The sequence below is a fragment of the Macrotis lagotis genome, chromosome X, assembly GCF_037893015.1.
Source record: "Macrotis lagotis isolate mMagLag1 chromosome X, bilby.v1.9.chrom.fasta, whole genome shotgun sequence".
Taxonomy (NCBI): Eukaryota; Metazoa; Chordata; class Mammalia; order Peramelemorphia; family Peramelidae; genus Macrotis; species Macrotis lagotis.
This window is the reverse complement of record NC_133666.1, coordinates 94,594,226-94,615,486: the sequence shown is the minus strand read 5'-3', so window position 1 is coordinate 94,615,486 and position 21,261 is coordinate 94,594,226. Positions and strand designations below refer to the sequence as shown.

Below are 21,261 nucleotides of genomic sequence, written 5' to 3'. Positions count from 1 at the left end.
CAAGGTTAATATTCCTAGTAAAGTCTTCTCAGGGTTAAGAAATATTAAAGAAAGAAGTATTATTCTTAAACTATTTCTATAAGAAAACCCCTTGTATTCCAAACAGGTGGCTCATTCTCCTCACTTTTGATAAGACTACTTTTACTGACTATTAGAAAGATAGTAGACTCTTTCCCATGAGAAAAACCTTGCATTCCTCTTGTTTGATGATAAGTAGACTGTTCCTAGACCCTGCATTCCAAGACAAGTTACATTACTTCAGTAAGATAGTTATAATCCTGAAGGTTATTTTCACTATCTGTATGGTCAGATAATATTTTATGAAAGCCTTTCATTCTTTTCTTTGTTGCTGGGGTAGATTTTCACAAATAGAATGTAACTCTGAAGACTAAACAATGAGTCAACAAAGAGGGATGATAGGGAGGAGCATGGGATCGATCACATTAGGCCATATAATCTTACCTTACTATCAACTGGGGCAGCTCCTTGAACTCCACTACCTTTGTGAGACTTGGAGTGTGCCCTTTTCTTGAGAAAAGTCAAAATAAACTTTTTTTTTTTTTTTTTGCTCAGAGGAGTCTCTATATATTTTTAAGTGGATTTTTATCCCCCACACCACTAAGGAGGTTAATTTCTCCCTTTCTCAAATGATATAATGTGTGATTTTTTTGCTCAGTTTCCCTGTGACCATCATGAGATGGTCTCCAATCTCTTTAGGTTTGTTACATAAACCCCAGAGAATAAAATTTCAAATCTAATATATGTTATTTTAACCCTATGTTTTTAAGGTTCTTATAATTTTAGGGTTTACTCTATTCATCCTATTATCTCTTCCAATAGTTACTAGTCTAGTGCAGGTCCTCATTTCTTTATGCCTCAATGATTGCAATAGTCTGTTGGTTTGTTTGCCTGCTTACAAACATTTTATTTAAGTCCATCCTCCACTCAACTATCAGTCATCTTCCCAAAGTCCAGATCTGAATGTAGCAGGGGAACTCTTGAACTCCTAGCTGTTCTCCCATTAATTTTTGGACATGCCCTTTGGAGCAGGAGAAGCCTTAGCACATAGACTACCATTCATGTGCAGTGAGTACCATCTTAGCCACTCCCTGGGGACCCACCCCTGTGGCATACACATTGGAGAATATCTGGAGCCAGGTGCTAAAGCACTCCTCAAGTACCATCCTTGTCCCACCCACCCAAAAGCTGTTTGAGTGGACTGTGGCTCTTTCTTTCTGGACTCCCTGCCAATTGCTTCTCTCTTCTCGCCCCTATCCTGGCCAGGCTACTGCTCTTTTCTCTCTCTAAGCTAGATCCACATGGTCTGGTCATGCCACTGGAACAACATGGCCTCCACCTCCATGTAGCTGGATCTATGTTGAACTAAGCTTCTTTTCATTCCTGTTGAAGTACTTTAGCCTTTTCTAAGCTCAACTTCTGCTAATCAGCCTGTTCTTTAAGAAACTCACTATCTTGCTGCTTCTCCAAAGAACTTAGTTTGTAAACTTTTTGTAATCAACTGTGAATTTTATTGAATAACCTATGAAGTTTCTCTAACTTGAGAACTTTTGTAGTAAACTGTAAACTAAAATTTAAGCCTTTCTTAATTCTCTGAGTTAGAGATTGATGAATTCTACATCCTAAAATGAACCCAGTCTTTAAGACCCCTTTCCCCAAACCCCACTGTCCCGTCTTTATGGTTATTATACGCTTTTGCTTAATGAACCCTATATAAACCTCTAACATCAAATACAGAATCCCTGGTTTGGGATTCAAAATCCCACCTCAACTCCAATCTTCTTATAACCTATTAAGCTCCACTTAAATTTCCATCCAGTGAGACTGGCCTCATTGCTCGTCCTTGAATAAGACATTCCATCTCTCAACTCAGACATTTTCACTGATTCCCTCATGTCTAGATGCCACCTCGTCTCTGTCTGTTTCCTGGTTTCCTTCAAGTTCCAACTAAAATGCTAATTTCTTCTGAAAGCATTGCTTGATGGCCAGATAGAAGCTCTGTGTTAATTACAAATTTAGGAGAGCAACACTCGGGATGTAAGCAGACCATCCTCCCAGGAAAAGACAAGAGAAGAATTTAGTAACAGACACAGAGATGATAATCCTTGTAGATTAGTTTTGGTAGAGATATTATGCAAATCCCAATTGTACAGGTGCTTTCCTTCTGTGGATGTCCAGTACAGCTTGTTTGTACATAATTGCTTACTTGTCGGCCCCAACTAGATAGTGAGATCCTCAAGCATAAGTATTATATTTGCCTCTCTGTATTTTCAGAGCTTAGCACAGTACCTGAATCAGAACTGGTACTTAAATATTTTATGGGTTGCCTAAACTGACTTCATCTCACTGAGATCTTGCCTCAATTGAATATAAGCTCCATAAGGCCATGAATTATTTCACTTTTATTTTGTATCCCTAGAACCTAATATATTATATGGCACTACTAATAGAATTTTTACTAAACCAGTTTCTAACTTGGGCAAAATAGAGAAGGTCAGAAATAGGGTGCCAGTAATCAAATAGTGATTTAATTAGTTTCAGTATCAGGAACAGAGTTGCCAATCAGGAATTCTCCTGATTGAAGCTCCACTTTGCTACAGTGAAGGCAAAGATTATGTACATAAATATCAAGTGGAAAGGAAGAGGGAAGGTGGAGTACAACAATCATTTTTAAGGATAGAGAGGTTTCTCTTACAAGCCCAAGAGTACAGGACAATATACACATAATAGTTCCTGGGGAACAAGTCTTCTCTAATCTTGGGGGTCATTATTATTTTGCTTGAGTACAGAATGAGTTATACGATTTTTCTGATTCACTTAGATTAACATGGGTAGAACGATCAGGAAGGTGATGCCATGACATACACATGGATTGGATTTGAATGAGGGGGGGTTCTTTGCTAAGTTCCCAGTCTTACTTTATCCTTCAGAGTCATCTGGATCCAATGACTGGTTATGAATCAGGACGACTGGAGATGGTCCTGGACACCAGGCAGTCAGAGTTAAGAGCCTTGCCCAAGATCACACAGCTAGTAAGTGCCTGAGGTCCTCCTGAAGTCAGGGCCAGCAATCTACCCATTGTACCACAGGAACAGTAGAAGAAAAGAATGTAGGCCTGTCAGGGCTGATGAATTTCTTTGGGATATATTGTATATTATATATATATATATATATATATATATATATATATATATATATATATATGTATTATATTCTATATATTTATATTAATATATGATATTTAACTCACAAGCCATAGTCTGCTAGAAAAATAAATCTTTAAAAAATGAATTATAACTAAATTCATACATATATATATTGAACAGTTTGATCAATATGAAAATGATAATTTAGATAATAGGTATTTAATAAATGCTTAATGATCAAGTTCTGTATTCTGCATCAGAGTTAACTGAGACTGTATGATCCTGAAGTCCCTCTTAAACTTTTTTCATACACAATCAATCCTATATAGAATTAATTCTAAATAAGTTTTATTGATTTTCTACCCATCCTTAAAGGTCTTCATCAAATTCACAATCTCTCTGAAACCCTAATCTACAAATTACTTTGCTTTCATCTAACCTTTTAGGATTTTATGCTAGATTGATATAACAAGCAGTTGTTAAGTATATATATTTGTGCTATAATTGTGCTGAGAATACAAAAACAAAAAAGAAATCATTACCATTCACAGGGAATTATCTCTTAATTTAATTAAATCTGATTATGGAACTTAATACCTCTATGATAAACTACAGCTTCTTTCCTATGTTATCTTTTCTTTCCTAGTGTATAACACATTCCATTTTTTCCTTCAGACCCATGTTTAGATTTGTCTAAACTTTATCAACATAGGGAACTTTCACTGTAACTTATAATAATAAAGGATTGCCGGGACACTAAGAGTTATTATATATTATATATATATACACACCTAAATACAGACATATATGTATGTATGTATATTTGTCCATATCTTACATATCAGAGACAAGGTTAGTAACCTTCCTCCTGGAGTCAGGGCCAGTCATCTCTTTATTCACTAGGCAACAGTGCTTCTTAATGTATTGTACATAGCAGATGTTTAGTGAAATATCTGATGAAAACATGAATGAATGGTGGGAGCTAATAAAACACATTTACTTCCTTGGGGGAAATGCAATAATGCAAATTCATCCTTGAATTCTAGAAAACCTCCATACAAAAGAAATCCTAGAATTTTAGAACTGAAAGGGATCACTGAAAATACTTCCAAAGAAGTTGAACCAATGAGGCTCAGGGTAGAAAGAGTCTTCTGCAGCTCTCTCTCCCCACTCCCCAGTCCCCTTCCGGATCCCAGATTCTGTGTGAATAAGCAATAGAAAAGAGACTGGCTGCCTTTTGTTTCCCAAAGTAGAGTTTTCATTAAAAAAAAAATCCACTTTGTAGACATCCTGTCATCTAGCAAAAACACAAAAAGAAAGCTTAATTTCCATATGAGCAACAAAATGCCAGTACAAGTTCAGCTCTCCCTTCCCCCATCAAAATTTCAGCAAAGGAAATACATCAGCTAAGGTTAATTGTAACTTGGCTTAATGTTCTTAATACTCCATGGCTGAATATTATGATAATATGAAAAAAAAAGGAAGGAGTAGTCTGTTCCCTAGGGACGTATGTCAGTTGTTGGATAAGGGTTAAGTCATCCATTAACTCTGCTTGTCTACAATATTTGATGATCTCAGTTGTCAACAAGGGAAATAGATCATCTAAGGTTAATTACAACTTGACTTGATACTCTTCATGTTCCACAGCTGAATGATTCACTGGCTACTTGTAATATTTTCTCTTTGACTTGGGAGTTCATTTTGGGGTTCTAGAATATTTTAGTCATTTGAGGCAGAGTTCAAGGTGAATCAGATGGGATATATATAGGTATGAGCAGTAGATAAAGAAAAATTGAGCCCCCCTGCTTGGTTTACTTAAAAACAGAAGAGCTATATATTTTCACCCTAGCCTAGATTATATGGAGAATCTACAACAGGATTACTGGGCTTTTCCTTTCCTTTTGGTTTTGCCTGATTTCACATTAGGTTGTATTTACTCACATTAGTTACTTGCCAGGGGATCTTTCAAATAGCAGCCACTATGCAATTAAGGAAGAAGCACTATAGGCAGTGCTACAAAGAAGTTCCTCAATGTTGGAATGTACACCTCCATATTCTCATCATTAATCCGATAGAGACTACATGAGATTATTTGAACTTGCAGTTAATTTTAAATTTCATGCCTCACCTTATCCAAAATATAAAAATAAGTAAGCTCAGTGTTCAATAGGATAAAAAAAAGTTAGTTGAAAAACTAATTAAGTGCTTATTATTAAGCTAGGCACCATGCTAGACACTGGGAGAAATACAAAAAAGAAGAAAACAGTCTTTACCTCAAGGAATTTAAGTTTTAAAGGGTAGACAACATGGAAGTGAATAAATACACAGAAGATATACACAGCAGATAGATGGTAACCTTACATGGGAAATCCAGTATGAATGAGGGGAGAGAAGGACCAGGAAGGGATCCTGTAAGGAGTTTGAGCTATCTTAAAAGATGCCAAAGTACTTATTAGAGAAATGCAAATTGAAGCATCTCTGAGGTACCACCTCCTTGGTATGGAAGAAACTTAAATAAGACCAACATCTCACACTATACAGCAAGACACAATCAAAATGGATACAGGATTTAGCCATATAAAACAATATTAAAAGCAAACTAGAAGATCAAGGAGTAGTTTACCTGTCAGATCTATGGAAAGGGAAGCAGTTTATGATCAAGGAAGAGATGGGGAACATCATTAAAAACAAACAATTTTGATTACATTAAATTAAAAAGCTTTTGCAAAGAGAAAACCACTGTAACCAAGATCAAAAGAAAACGTAATAAATTGGGGAAAAAATCTTTACAACTAGTATTTCTAACAAAGGATTCATTTCTAAAATATACAGAGAACTTGATCAAATTTTCAAAAAAGCAAGCCATTCCCCAAATCACAAATAATCAAAGGATATTCAAAGACAATTTACAGCTCAGGAAATCAGAACGATTCATAGTTAATATGAAAAAATTGCTCTAAATCATTACTTATTAGAGAAATGCAGAAATTAGAGTTTGTCTGATAAGAAAATGAGAAATATAAGATGATTTTGCTTCTGTTTTCCCTCTTCAGAAAATAGGAATGTAAATTTTGCATGCTCTAAATATCACAGCAGATTTTCCACACTTTCTTACTGAACAAATGTCAAAGCTGAATCTTCTATCCATGTATTCTTGCAGTTGGGGGAGAATTCTTTTTTTTTTTTAGGAAAAAAATTATGGAACTTAGCTTCTTTGGAAAACAGGGAAGGTAGGCTCAATTTTATAACTTATTTTACATTTATTTAAAACATGACATGAGGGGGTGGCTAGGTGGCACAGTGGATAGCATGGGCCCTGGAGTCAGGAGTACCTCAGTTTAAATCTGGCCTCAGACACTTAATAATTAACTGTGGCCTTGGGCAAGCCACTTAACCCCATTTGCCTTGCAAAAAACAAAACAAAAAAAAGACATGAAGAGAATAACAGTTTTCTCTTTTGGTTGGCATTGTGGTTTGATGAAGATCCACAAATTGTTTTGATTATGCAATCCTGCAGAAAGAGGAAGTATGTTGAGTTTGGGAAACAGATCATAAGTCTGACATAAAGGAGAGTTTTTTTCTGTGGGGTGGGGGTGGGGAGAGGGAAGCAAGATTGGGAGAAAATTGTAAAAGTCAAATAATATCTTTAATAAAAAAACAAAAAAACAAAAAAAATAAACAAAAAAACAAAAAAGTAATATAATAGACTGATTGGGAATGTAATTTGCGTAATTCTCAGTATATATGGTGCCTCAAAAAAAAAATTACCATGCCTCTGAGGCATAAATTGCTCACTAAAAATGCAGTAGAAAAACTAAACTCATAATTTACTGATCGAAATGCAATAAAGTTGCATTTAACAGAAAGCTTTTAAAGAATTAAACAATAATTGGAGACTAAATTTTGTTATAAAGAATAGATAGGTCAAAGGACAAATAATATTGAGAAAGCACACCAAAATTTATGGAATACTGGTAAAACAGTTATGAGGGGTAAAGATTATAACTATCTAGACACTTTCAAAAAGAAAAGTGGGAAAGAGCAAATAAATTAGGCTTGAAATTATAAAAGAAACTTGAACAGCAATTCATACAAACCCCAACTAAGTAAGTAGAAATTACTGAAATTAAAAAGCAACAAAATTTAGGGGTTTTTTGGTTTCTTTTTTTGCAAGGCAATAGGGTTAAATGACTTCCCCAAGATCACACAGCTAGGTAATTATTAAGTGTCTGAGGCAGGAGTCAGGAGCTCCTGACTCCAGGATTGTGCTATTCACTTTGCCATCTAGTTGCCCCAAATAGCAATAAAAATTAAAAGTAAAAAGGTTACTGTTTTGATAAATTGAGGCAGTTTGTAAATGATAGGCAAGTAACCTGCTGTTTAAAAAGACTGTAAAATCAAATTGTTCATAAGGAAATGAAAAAAGGAGAAATTACAGTAATTAATGTCCAGGACATAGGCTAAAAAAATAGTAACAAATATAAAAAAGCCAAGACCCATTAAAATCTACTGTGGCAACAAGGAAGACCAAATCACTAACTCAGAAAAGGACAGTGGGAAAACACCTTTATGTGAAGCTCCAGAGAGAAAAATGAATAGATCTCAAACCCAAAAAGTGCTCTTGGAAGAGCACAAAAAGAATTTAAAAATTAAGTAAAAAAGATAGAAGAAAAAATTGGAAAAAAGAAAAAAGAATAATGCAAGAGAGAGTTAACAATTTGAAAAAGGAAGCACACTTGGGAAAGGATGCAGAAAACTCCTTACAAAATGAAAATGGTCAAATAGAAAAAAAATCCACTTAAGAAAATTACTTTAAAAGTAGAACTTGCCAGATGGAAAAGGAGATACAAAAGTTAACTGAAAAAATAATTCCTTAAAAATCAGAATTAGGCAAGTGGAAGCTAATGACTCTGTGAGAAATCAAGAATCAGAGGTGGGGAAAAATCAAAAGAACGAAAAAATAAAAGATGCAAAATAACTTCATTGTAAAAACAACTGACCTGGAAAACAAATCCAGGAGAGATAATTAAAGAATTATTGGACATCCTGAAATCCATGATAAAAAAAAAAACAACTTGAACAGCATCTTTGATAAAATTATCAAGCAAACTTACACTGACAGAATTGGCAATGAGGAAGCAAAATATACACTCTTTGCAGATAATATGATGGTATACTTAGAGAACCCAAGAACATCATTTAAACAACTGACAATTTCAGCAAAGTAGCAGGATATAAAATAAATCCACACAAATCATTAGCATTACTATATATGAACAATAAAGCCCAAGAGCAAGAGACAGAAAGAGAAATTCCATTTAAAGTTAACTGCGGGGGATGGCTAGGTGGCGCAGTGAATAGAGCTCCGGCCCCGGAGTCAGGAAGGAGTACCCGAGTTCAAATCGGGCCTCAGACACTTAATAATTACCTAGCTGTGTGGCCTTGGGCAAGCCACTTAACCCCATTTGCCTTGCATAGATAGACAGATAGATAGCTAAAGTTAGCTGCAAACAACATTAAATACTTGGGAATCTACCTCCCAAAACAAACTCAGAAACTGTATGAATTAAAGCTATATATAAGTATCTTTTCATTTGCTCCAAATCATTACTAATTGAAAAATGCAAATTAAAACAACTATGAGGTTCCACCTCATATCTATCAGATTGGCTAAGATGACAAAAAGGGAAAACAATCAATGCATTTTTGGTGGACTTGTGAACTGATCCAAGCATTCTGGAGAACATAGAAGCATGCCCAAAGAGCAATAAAATTGATCATACCCTTTGACCTAGCAATACTAATACTAGGCCCAATCCAGAATAAATCATTGAAAACAGGAAAAATCCCATATGTGCCAAAATAATTTCAGCAGCTCCTTTTGAAGTGGCAAAGAGTTAGAAATTGAGGGAATGCCCATCATTTGAGGAATGGCTGAACAAGTTAAGGTATATGACTGTTACAGAGAACTACTGTTCTATAAGAAACCATGAACGGCTGCACTCTGGAAAAGCATGGAAGGAATTAAAGGACAAATGGTGAGCAAAGGGAGCAGAACCAAGAGAACATTGTACATATTAGCAACAATATTGTGAGCTGATCAAACATGATGAATGAAGTTCTTTTCAGCACTTCAGAGAGCTAGGACTACCCTTGGAGAGAGGCTATGGATGGACTAGGCTATCCTCATCCAGAAGAAAAACTAAACAAAACTAAAAAGACAAAAAACAAAAACAACCCTATAGAATCTGAATAATTCTTTCTCTCATGCATTTCTTTTCTATCTCATGTTTTTCTTTCTTTCCCCTTAATCCTAATTCCTCACACTGAAAATGACTAATCTTAAACACAAATGTGTATGCACAATATTCACCTGACAATTCACACTGAGGGGAGGGGGGATGGGGAGGGAGGGGGAAAAATTATATAACTTAAAAATATGCATTTGCATGTAGATGAATATTGAAAAATGTTCATAACATATAATTGAAAAAATAAAATAAAATATCAGTTGAAAAATATACACTGGGCGGCTAGGTGGCGTAGTGGATAAAGCACTGGCCTTGGAGTCAGGAGTACCTGGGTTCAAATCCGGTTTCAGACACTTAATAATTACCTAGCTGTGTGGCCTTGGGCAAGCCACTTAACCCCATTTGCCTTGCAAAAAAAAAACCCTTAAAAAAATACAATGCTGGCCTAAAACCAGAGGGTAAAATAGTCACTGAAAAAAAATCAATCAATCTCCCCCTGATTCCAAAATGAAAACTTGAGTAATATTACAGGCAAATTTCAGAATTATCAGGCCAAGGAGAAAATACTGTAGCTAACCAGAAAGAAACAATTCAAATAATAAGGAATTAAAACAGACTTGGCAGTTTCATCATTGAAGGAATATGATATTCAGAAGAGGAGCTTGGATTACTATAACTAAGAATCAATTACCCCAGGGGCAGCTAGGTGGCAGCAGTGGATAGAGAGCACTTGCCCTGGAGTCAGAAGTACCTGAGTTCAAATCCCACCTCAGACACTTAATAATTACCTAGCTGTGTGGCCTTGGGAAAGCCACTTAACCCCATTTGCCTTGCAAAAACCTAAAAAAAAAAAGAATCAACTACCCCTTCAAAACTGAACCTTATCTTTTTTGTTTTTGATAGAATAAAATTGCTTCACTTGTACAGAAGCATTTCCTCTTCCCCTTCCTGGGCATTAATCTTTTGGGGAAAAGATGGACATTCAATAAAATAGGGGACTTCCCTGAAGAATAGAACCAAAGTTGAACAGAAAACTCCAACTTCAATTACAAGACTCAAGAGATACACGAAAGGAAAACAGGAAAGAAAATTAAAACATTGTATTCAATAAAAATTAAAATGTTACATCCCTATGTGGGAAGATGATATTTGTAAGTCTTGTGAGAACTGTATCTCTATTTGTGCAGTTCAAAGGAATATACATGGATAGAGGGTGTGGGTACAAGTTGATTTTAATGTGATAATATTAAAAAAAAACTTAAATCATGAATAAATAGGGTTGAAGAGAAGAGGAAAAGGGAGAAAGAGTAGGGTAAATTATATCACTCGAAGAAGCCCAAAGAACTTTTTATAGTAGAAGAAAAGGAGGGAAGCAATGAGTATTACTTGAATCTTACTTTAATCAGATTTGCCTCTAAGAGGGAATTACACATACTGAATTGGGCTTAGAAATTTATCTTGGGGAGACAGGAAGGGAAAGGCAAAGGGAAAGAAAAAGGAAGACGGGGCTGATAGAAGGAAGGACAAAAGTAGGAGAGAAGGGAAAGAAAAAATGGGGCTGTTAGAAAGCAGAGAGAGGTGGACAGAAGCAAAACACTGGTGAGAAGGGATTGGGTAGAAAAATTATTAAGCTGATAGGACAGAAAAAGAAAATGATAAATGGTGGAGATGTGGGAAAATTCGGATAATATTACATCCTCAATAATACTGGAATAACCAGAAAGTTTTTGTCAGAATCAAAACTAAATATAGCAAAAATGCATTCTTGGTACAGTTATGAAGTGATCCAACCATTTTGGAGAGCAATTTGGAACTTCAACCAAAAGGTTCTAAAAAACTGTGCATTCACTTTGATTCAGCAATATCACTACTAATCTCTTTCCAAAGAGATCATATAAAAGAGAAAATGATCCACATATGCAAAAATATTTATACCAGCTCTTTTTATGTTGGTAAAGAAATTGAAATTGAGAAATTGTCCATCAGAGAATGGCTAGCTAGTTGTGATATTATGCTATTATTCTATAATAAATAATGACTAAGTTGATTTTAGCAAAATCTAGATAAATTAATGCTGAGTGAAGTTAACAGATCCAGGAGAAACACTGTACACAGTAGCAGCAATATTGCCTGATAAAACTATGAAGGACTTAGCTCTTCACAGGAATACAAAGATCAAAGACAATACCAAAAATACATGTGGACATGTGTCCCATCCTGAGAAAGAACTATATGGAGTCTTAATGCAGACCATATTAACTTCTTATATTTGATTTTTTGTTTTTTTTTCTTTTTCACAGATTTTAAAATTTTTTTCTGATTCTTTAGTAACAGCCTTAATATGGAAATATGTTTAACATGAGTATACATGTATAACCTTTATCAGATTACTTGCTGGTTTGAGGCGGGGCGGGGATGCAGAAGAGGGGAGAAAAATTTGGAACTCAAACTCTTATAAAAATAAAGGGTGAAAACTCTTTAAATGTAAATGCAAAAAGCCCATTATTAACAAAAAAACAAAGACAAATTATATACCAGGTTGAGTTTATACCATGGACTCAGGGTTCATTCAACATAAGTAAGAAGTATAATTTTAATATTGTTAATAATTTTGAAATATATCAAGGGAGATTAAAGTATTTTTTCATAATCTAATAATCATGTCTATTAAGACTCCACAAATTATAACAATTATACCTTTCTTTTATAGAATAGTTTTTATCAAAAGCCAAGAGCAAACATAAGTAAAAGAAAAAGTTATGATTTTATGCTCATTATCACAATATAATTTAATTTTGTGCTAGAGATGAAAGTTATAAACAATGTAAAGAAATTGAAACAAATATGGGCAAAGAAAAAACAAAATTAATCTCTTTTTACATATATGATGATGTAGAGAACAACAGAGTTAAGTAATAAGTAATTGAGATTTTTTTCTAAGTACCAATATGTATAAAACTTTGAGATGGCTTAAATTTGTATATACAGAGCCCAATTAGGATAGAAAATTTTGTTTTTCTTTTTATCTTTATCTCCTTTCTAAACAAATAGTGATAAAACTTTTTTTCCTTACATAACTCCAGATGGAGGAGGGTTACTTTATTGAACATTTACCACACAGAGGGTCTGCCAGTCTTAAATGGTCTAAGAAGAAAAACTGTCACTGATAATTAACTGGCATATGCCTATATGCCAAATTTATATAAAATCATAGATATGATACATTTGAACATACCATTAGGAAAAATACCTGGTTTTTTTTGCACTGAAGCCAATAACTAAATAAAATGCCAGCCTGTATATGAGAGGAAGTCAACTGTCAGAATAAGCTGGAATAAGGAGGAAATATGACTTTGGGCAACTGGTCAGATGAATTTAGTGAGGTGGGTGTGGTGGTGGCAGGGATTCTGCCTTTCGCTGGAGGTTAAGGAAGGCACCTACATGCACTACCCATATGGCAAATATTAAAACCCTTTCAGTGATATACTTTCTGACACTAATAAAAATAGCAGTATTTCCTACCCTAAAATATAAATTCAGTTTAAATTGTATATAGCTCTACATACTTGATCTCCACATGGAAAAAGATCGGATAATTTAGAAAATATTTCTTCTATACTGGAATGACCAGAAAGAGTTTTTGGCAGAATCAAAACTGCAATAATGTTTGACAAATATTTATTGAAAAACCTCACAAGATATCTAATGGTAAACAAGTAACATTTTAGTCACAGAGAAAGTAGTACTATTCTTTGCTGATAAAAACAAGCAAATATATCATTTTTTAATACTTAGTTCAAACGTACATTTGAACTTGTTTTTAACAGTTCAGATAAGAGATACCCTCATTTTTATGTTGAGGAAAATTAGACCCAGAGAAATTGAGTGAATTGCTTAGTGTCACACCAAGAATTAAGTAGCAAATATGGAACTTGAATGTAGGTCCTCTGACTAAAAGTCCAGAATTCTTCTACAATATTAGGACTTCCTTAGCCTCAGTTTCTTCATCAGTAAAGGTTAAGGTTTGATTAGATGATTTCTAAAGACATCCCTTCCAGCTCTAAATTTTAATGATTCTTTCTTGAGAGGAATATGGTCAAGATTTTAAAAGAATGAGGTCATCCAAGCTTGATGATGACTGAAAGCATGTTCATTTCTACCTTCATGTGTGCACAACATACACACATACACACACACACACACACACACACACACACACACACACACGACAGGAAAGAAAATGTGTTCTGGTTACCTGGTATGGCTATTGGAAGAAAGGCTCTCCCAAGGTTGTACACTATAACCAGGGACAGCAAATGCTCCCCCACAGCTTCCATCCAGCTTCATCAGCAAGGCTTTGGCAGCATTCTCAGCTGTCTTCCGGCAATCATGAGCATGCTTCAACATCTGGGTAATATTTTCATCTCTTGTCTGGTCCCCTAAGTTGTAAAGTAATCAGTGGAATAATTGACATATCATAAGACTGGGGAGGAACATAGGCAGGCAATACTGAATTATTCAATGAATGAGAAACAGGATACTATGGGGCAAAAGGCATTAAACTAAATGTCAGCACCTCTGAGTTCTCATTCTGGTTTTCTTATTGTATAATCTTTCATTTTCCAACTAAAAGATTTGTTTAACTAGAAAGTACTGAATTATCTCTAGATTTCCTTTACCTGTACTATTATATTTCTACTATTAGTTTAGCTGATCTATAGTTAACCTCTTTTTGGTTTTTGGTGAGGCAATTAGAGTTAAATCACTTGCTCAGGAAGACACAGCTAGTAAAACATCAAGCGTCTTAGAATTTGAACTCGGGTCCTCCTGAATGCACCACCTAGCTGCCCATGATCTATAAGAGAGCAAACAAGAAAACAAATGTAAAGAGCTTTGAAAACATTAAAGCAGTACATAAATCTAGCTTCTATTATTGATAAAAAATGGCAAATGAAGCATGAAATTTTTATCTCTGTGGAAGCTTAGAGAAACAAAAAAATCATACTGGATTCAAACATTGTTCAAAATACTGGTAATTACATTTCACTGGCACAAATAAGAGGCAGCATTATATAAGATGGATAGTGAACTGGAAACTGAGAGTCTAGAAGCACTGGGCTACTACCTTTTCTGGCTGTGAGTCCATTGGAAAAATCTTTTTTTTGCCTCAGGAAACTATTATTGTTGAGTCATTTTTCAATTGGGTTCCATTCTTCATGATTTCATTTGTGGATTTCTTTTTTTTTTTTAAGTTTATTTGGGGGGGCAGCTAGGTGGCGCAGTGGATAGAGCACTGGCTCTGAAGTCAGAAGTACCTGAGTTCAAATCCAGCCTCAGACACTTAATAATTACCTAACTGTGTGGCTTTGGATAAGTCACTTAAGCCCAATGCCTTGGGAAAAAACCTCAAAAAAAAAGAAATAAAGTTTATTATTTCATTTTTCCCTAATTACATGTAAAAACAATTTCTAACATTCATTTTTTTAAACTTTGACTTCAAAATTCACTTCAGTCCTCCCTCTCTACACTCCCTCATTGAGAAGGCAAGAACTTTGTTATACATACAGTTATGCAAAACATTTTCCAAAACAATCATGTTATGAAAGAAAATATAGAACAAAAAACCTTAATAAAAATAAAGATAAATAGTATCAATTTATGTTTAGTGTGGTTATGAATGTAGAGCCTATATCAGATTGCTTTCTGTTGGGAGAGGGGAGGGAAGGGAGAGAGAAAGAAAAATTGTAAAACTCAAAACCTTGCAAAAAAAAGTGATTGGTTAAAAACTACCGTTGCATATAGTTGGAAAAATAAATAAATAAAATATAAAAGAAAAAAGAAAGATTTAAAATAGTATGCTTCAATCTATATTCAGACACTATTAGTTTTTTGGGTTTTATTTCCCTGAGGATAGAAAGCAATTTTCATCATAAATCCTTCAGAGTTGTCTTGGATCATTGTAAACTGAGAACAGCTAAATCATTAATGTAGCTGTTACTTTGTACACAGTTGCCTTGCATCAGCTACATCTTTACAGGTTTTTTTACAGACATCAACATGCTCATCATTACTTAAAGCAGAATAGTATTCTTCATAATCACATATCACAAATTTATTCAGCCATTTCCCAATTGATGGGGTTCCCCTCAAATTCCTAAATTTTGCTTCCATAAAGGAGTTGGTAAAAATATTTTTGTATATATAGGTCCTTTTCCTTTTCATTTTTTATCTCTTTTGGAATACAGACCTAGTATTAGTTAGTATTACTGGGTCAAAGGATAATGGGTAATTTTATAGCCCATTGGGCATAGTTCCAAATTGCTCTACAGAATGATTTAAAAAGTTCACAACTCCATCATCTCATTTTTCCTACATCCCCTCCAATATTTGTCACTTTCGCTTTCTATCCTATTGGCATATTTAATAGATATGCAATAGTATCTCAGAATTGTGTTAATTTGTATTTTTCCAATCAATGGTGAGTTAGAGTATTTTTTCACATGGCTATGAACAACTTCTTCTGAAAACTATTCATATCAATTGGGGAATGGCTCTTATTTTTCTAAATCTAGCTCAGTTTTCTACATGTTTGAGAAATGAGGCCTTTATAAGAAAAATTTACTAAAGGTTTTTTTACAGTTAGCAAGTATTGCAAACTTTTTTCTTCCATCCTATTTCTCTCTTTTTATTCTATTCTCTCTCTTTCTCCTTTCACGATGCCTACTCAAAAGGACTGTGTTTTTGAAAATCTCTTCCATTTTACTGTAGGGTAAGATAGATTTCTACACCAAATGGAGAGTGTTTGCTATTCCCTCTTTGAAACAATTCTGATCAAAGTAAAGGTTTATTCACCTCCCTCTCATCAACCCCCCTTCTTCCCCTTTGCTGTAAAAGTTTTCTCTTGCCTATTTTATGTGAAGTTACTTACCCCATTATTCATCTCCCTTTCCTTTTCTCCCAGTATATTCCTCTTTACCTCATAATTTAATTTTTCTGTATGTCATACCTTCAAACTCAACTCATTCCTGTATCTTCTCTAAATATATATATATATATATATATATATACACTCCTAACTATTCTAATAATGTGAAAATATGAGACTTACCAGTATCATCTTCACATATATACACTTTAATATTATTAAATCCCAAATGATTTCCTTTTCCATCTGCTTTTGTTAAAATAGAATTATGATTTTCATATTGATTAATATATGTGCAATGAAAGTATTATTAATTTTTATTTTTTAGAGATCTTTTTCACAGGCATTGGTGAGAACAAAGCAGTCTAATGTAATTTGTTAATCTTGACAAGTCTGCATTCTTTCCCTGCTCTGTATTTCCCTGTGTGAAGTGAAGGGAATCAAAAAATTTTGCAACCTGTTCTGTACCCAAATAAAATAATAATGTACCCCCCAAGACTAAAAAATCAATTCAGCCATTCCCAAAGGATTCAAAGACAACTGTGTTGTGTCCTACTTGGATGATCACAACTCCCAAAATATGCTGTGATTGATATATTTGTCCAGTTCTAATGGGCTTATCCTGAGAAAAATCACTCAAATCCTAAAGCTAATTGTTTTGTGATCCAACCTTCCCATTCCCTTTTCCCTTATAATCATGTATATAATCTTTACTTCCACTAAATCAAGGTAGAAAAATCCCAATTTGTAAATATGTTCCTTGCAATGAAAGAAATTAATTAAACTATTTGATTACAGGCACTCTGTTTCTAATCTGTTCTGTTTTGCCCGGGTTAGAGACTGGCTCAGTAAAATTCTATTAACAGCTTTTTAGGCTTCTCTTGAATATTATATTTGAAAGTGAAAATTTATATTCAGTTCTTGGTATTTTCATCAAGAAAGTTTGAAGGTTTCCTATTTCATTTTTTCCCCTGAAAAAATATGCTGAGTTTTGTTGGATAGGTGATTCTCAGTTATAATTCAAATTCTTTTGTCTTCTGGAATATCATATTCTAAATTCTTCCATCTTTTAATGTAGGAGCTACTAAATCTTGAATTATCCTGACTACAGCTCCATAATATTTGAATTGTTTCTTTCTGGCTGCTTGCAATATTTTCTCTTAGCTGGAAGCTCTACAATTTGAATACAATATTCCTGAGAGTTTTCATTTGGGGATCTTTTTCAGGAGGTGATTGGTGGATTCTTTCAATTTCTATCTTACCCTCTGGTTCTATTAGGGTAGTTTTCCTCGATAATTTCTAGAAAGATATTGTCCAGGCTGTTTTTGATCATGACTTTAAGGTAGTTCAATAATTTAAAATTCTTCTCTCCTGGATCTATTTTCCAGGTCAGTTGTTTTCCCAATGAGCTTTTTCACATTGTTGTCTATTTTTGTCCATTTCTGGGGTTTTATTTTATTATTTCTTGATTTCTCATAGTCATTAGCTTCCATTTGCTCAATTCTAATTTATAAATAATTTTCTTCAATGAGCTTTTTGTACCACATTTTCAACTTGGTCAATTGTACTTTTTTAAAGCATTCTTCTTGGGATTGGCTTTTATACCTCTTTTGTCACTTGGCTTAGTCTAATTTTTAAGGTGCTATTTTCTTCATTATTTTTTAATGTTTCTTTTATCAGGCTGTTAACTTTTTTCATGATTTTCTTGAATCATTCTCATTTGTTTCCCCAATTTTTCCGTTGCTCTCTTACTTGAGTTTCAAAATTCCTTTTTAACTCTTCTGAGCTCAATTCATTTTTTTTTTTGAGAAATCTTCTGAGTGAGCCTTTTGCCTTGTCACCTCAGTAACTTTCTATGGTCAGAATTTTTTTCTTCTTACTTGATATTAACTCTTTGTTAAAGTAGGGCTCTGCTTCCAAGATGGAGGGTGCACCATCCTAAGCCTTGGAAGCTTTGTACAGTTGTTACCAGAGATACTTCTAGTTTTCAATTCCTTTAAGGTGTTACACTCTAAGAAGAGATGTGTTTGCTGCTCTTCTGACTTGTAGTCTGGTATATAAGAGATCACAGTCACTCTTTTCTGTCCTGGAACTTTGAGGAGGGTCACTGCTCTACTGTGGCCATAAGTTCTAATGTACTAGAGCTTCTCCTCCTCTCAAGTCTGCCACAAAGGAATCTAAATATGGGCAAAGCAATAGAGTCCTGCCTTAGAGCTAGTAAAGAGACTCCAGCAAGCTTCTTGTGACCAGTTGTTCAACCCCCTTACTGTCTGTGGGAGGTGAGCTCTGGAAGCAGCTGCTCCCACTGCAGATTCAGCAGCTCCCAAGGCCTGTTCCTGGTTTGGTCGGGTCCTGTCTGTGCTTACACAGGCTGCAAGGGACTGTACTCTACTCTCACCCTGTTGCAACCTTCTAGTTGTCTTTGACATAAATATCTGGGTAGAGAGGTCTGGAAAACGCCACTGTTGCCACTGATTCAGTCCCCCGACCCATTCCTGGTATGCAGAGGTATAGTATGGGCCGGACTGTGCTCCACCCTCAACCCGGCTGGAACAGGCATTCCTGCTGACTTCCTGAATGGTCTTGAACTACAAAATTGTTTCACTCTGTGAGTGGTACAGCTCTAGAATTTGTTCAGTCATTATTTAAAGGTATTTGAAGATGTTTAGGGGAGAACTCAGGACTCCACTCCCTACAGTTGAGGTTTTCCTTCCAAATCCACAGGAGTAGTTTGCCATTTTTTCCTCTACCTCATTTTACAGAAGAGGCATACTAGATTAAGTGACTTGTCCAAGGTCATACAGTTAGTATTAGGCTGGATTTGAACTCATGAAGATGAGTCATCCTGATTCCTAACCCAGTGTTCTATGCACTGCACCACCCAACTGTCCTCAGAAAACTGTCCAATACTTTAAATTGTAGAAGAATGGTCAAAATGCACTGGTAATGGGAGTTTTTTCAACAGAAGTTGACCACATCAACAAAAACACGGGTATAAATAAGAAAAAAGTTGGTACAATCATTGCCACTATTATACTTTCCCTGTCTATTAGAGAATTGGGAGAGGTAATGAAAAAAACTTTTTCTATCCTAAACTAAACTAACCCTTTAAATCTTCTAAGTTGTGGACAGAAGGGTCTCTAATGCTTTTAGCTTTTGTCTTTTGAAAATTAACCTTCCCAAAGATATCTTTTTGTCTCATGTCACATGTTAAAAAAAATTCGAATTTATTCTTCCTTCTTTCACTAAGATTTTATTCTAACATATCATTGTTGTATAGAGCTAAGCCTGGGTATTCAAAGGCTATGCCATTAGAATATAGAAGCTAGCAGGTTATACTAAGCTGGAAAAACTTCAGATATGAATCTAGTGATGAATTCCATGCCTATAAAACTAAGAACTAATCTTAGCGAGTACAGAGAGGCTCAGTGGTTCAGTTTGGATCACTAGTTAGTGATTTTCCCCCCCTCAGTTTATGAAGATTCTAAAAGGAGAGAGATTGCAAGAAATCTACTGACACTGATAAAATCATGTATCCTTTAAGTATTAGAATTTGTTGAGTTCAGTTCCGAAGATATGGTATAACTAAAAAAATTATCTTATAAAACAAATGCCTATTACTTAGACCTAGGTAAATTTGAACTATTTTATTATTGGTTCTATATATTTAGTTAAATGAACCCAGCTACTATATAAGTAGGTATATGTTGTGCTCATGTTCTGGGCTACAAGTTTACAAAAGAAAAAATGTTCCTGAAATTTAAGCTAAAGTATTCTTTCTAATGGAATCTGAAAATAAACCAAAAATTTTCCCCCTTTTAAATGACCATATTTGTTAATAGGTCTGTTTTTAAATTTTTTGACTGCTAGATGCTGAGAAATTAGGTTTCTAATGGAATTGCTGGCAGCATCTCCAATTTTGAACTGGGAAAGGTAACTGGCTTGATTTGAAAAAAAGAATGGTTAAAAAAACCTGAGAATGACCTAATGGAATTAAAATGCTTGCAGACAATATTGTAGGACAAAGGGAGATTATCTTTTAGGGAAAAAACAAGGAAATTAATAAACATGCTACACTTCCATATTTTTGGAAGACATTAAAAGTTTTAAAATTTTCTCAGAGAACATTTTCTCAATCCTATTTCAAAGGAACCAGTATTTTGTAAAATAGCAATTTAGAAAGAATGATCTAAAATAAAAAGCAAAAAAAAAATCCATTCACAAAAACTATGAAAGCCTGATTATAGGAAGGAAAACTTAGAAATAATTAAATCAACAGAAGAATGAACTCCTTGAAGCCAATGTCACACAATGAGAGAATAGGGTTTACTGATCTGAAAAAAAGAAAGTTGAATCATTTCTGTTCTTGCATCAGTCTTATTGTCTAGCAATTCTATTAACCCATTTTTAACTTGTCTGTGATTCTGGTCTTTCAATTCCAATTCTTATTCTATTCAAAATAAACAATTTATTCAGGAGAGAGGGAAAAAGAGAAACATAATTTAACAAAGTGTTTCATATTGTCATCAGATGATTCAACACAAAAAGTTCAAAAGCTTGAGTTTAGGGGAGTACATATAGGCATGAGGCACAGAATGGGACTAAAAGAGAGTAACACATTCATATGGTCCTTACCCACAGATCCCACACCTGCTGCCTGGAACTGTCCAAGGATAAGAGACTGTTCACTTTCAGCTAGTGCCAACAGGAGTTCATAAGCTTCTATACATTGCTCACTGAAAAACAAAAAATTCAGAGTCCTCAACTAAAAAAATATATGTAATCAAAGAGATGAGAAAATAGATATTGTTTAATAGGGGGGAAAAAAAAGAAAAACACTGGTTATGAGAGTCAGGACTTGGAATCCTGGGAGCAACACTAAATAAAAAGGTTCACAAGGGAAAGTCACTTCCCCCTTTCT

At 34.5% G+C, this 21,261-nt stretch overlaps 1 protein-coding gene across 4 annotated transcripts in view; it reads right to left on the bottom strand.

Annotated features, from left to right (window-relative positions):
• Positions 1 to 21,261, bottom strand: part of MCC (MCC regulator of WNT signaling pathway) — a 219,108-nt gene that overhangs the window by 70,314 nt on the left and 127,533 nt on the right. For all 4 annotated transcript variants that reach the window (XM_074202759.1, XM_074202757.1, XM_074202758.1 and 1 more), the window contains 2 exons: positions 20,976 to 21,076; positions 13,671 to 13,854 (listed from right to left, as the gene is read on the bottom strand). In XM_074202759.1, coding sequence (XP_074058860.1) covers positions 13,671 to 13,854; positions 20,976 to 21,076 — 285 coding nt within the window. The remainder of the gene's footprint in view (positions 1 to 13,670; positions 13,855 to 20,975; positions 21,077 to 21,261) is intronic.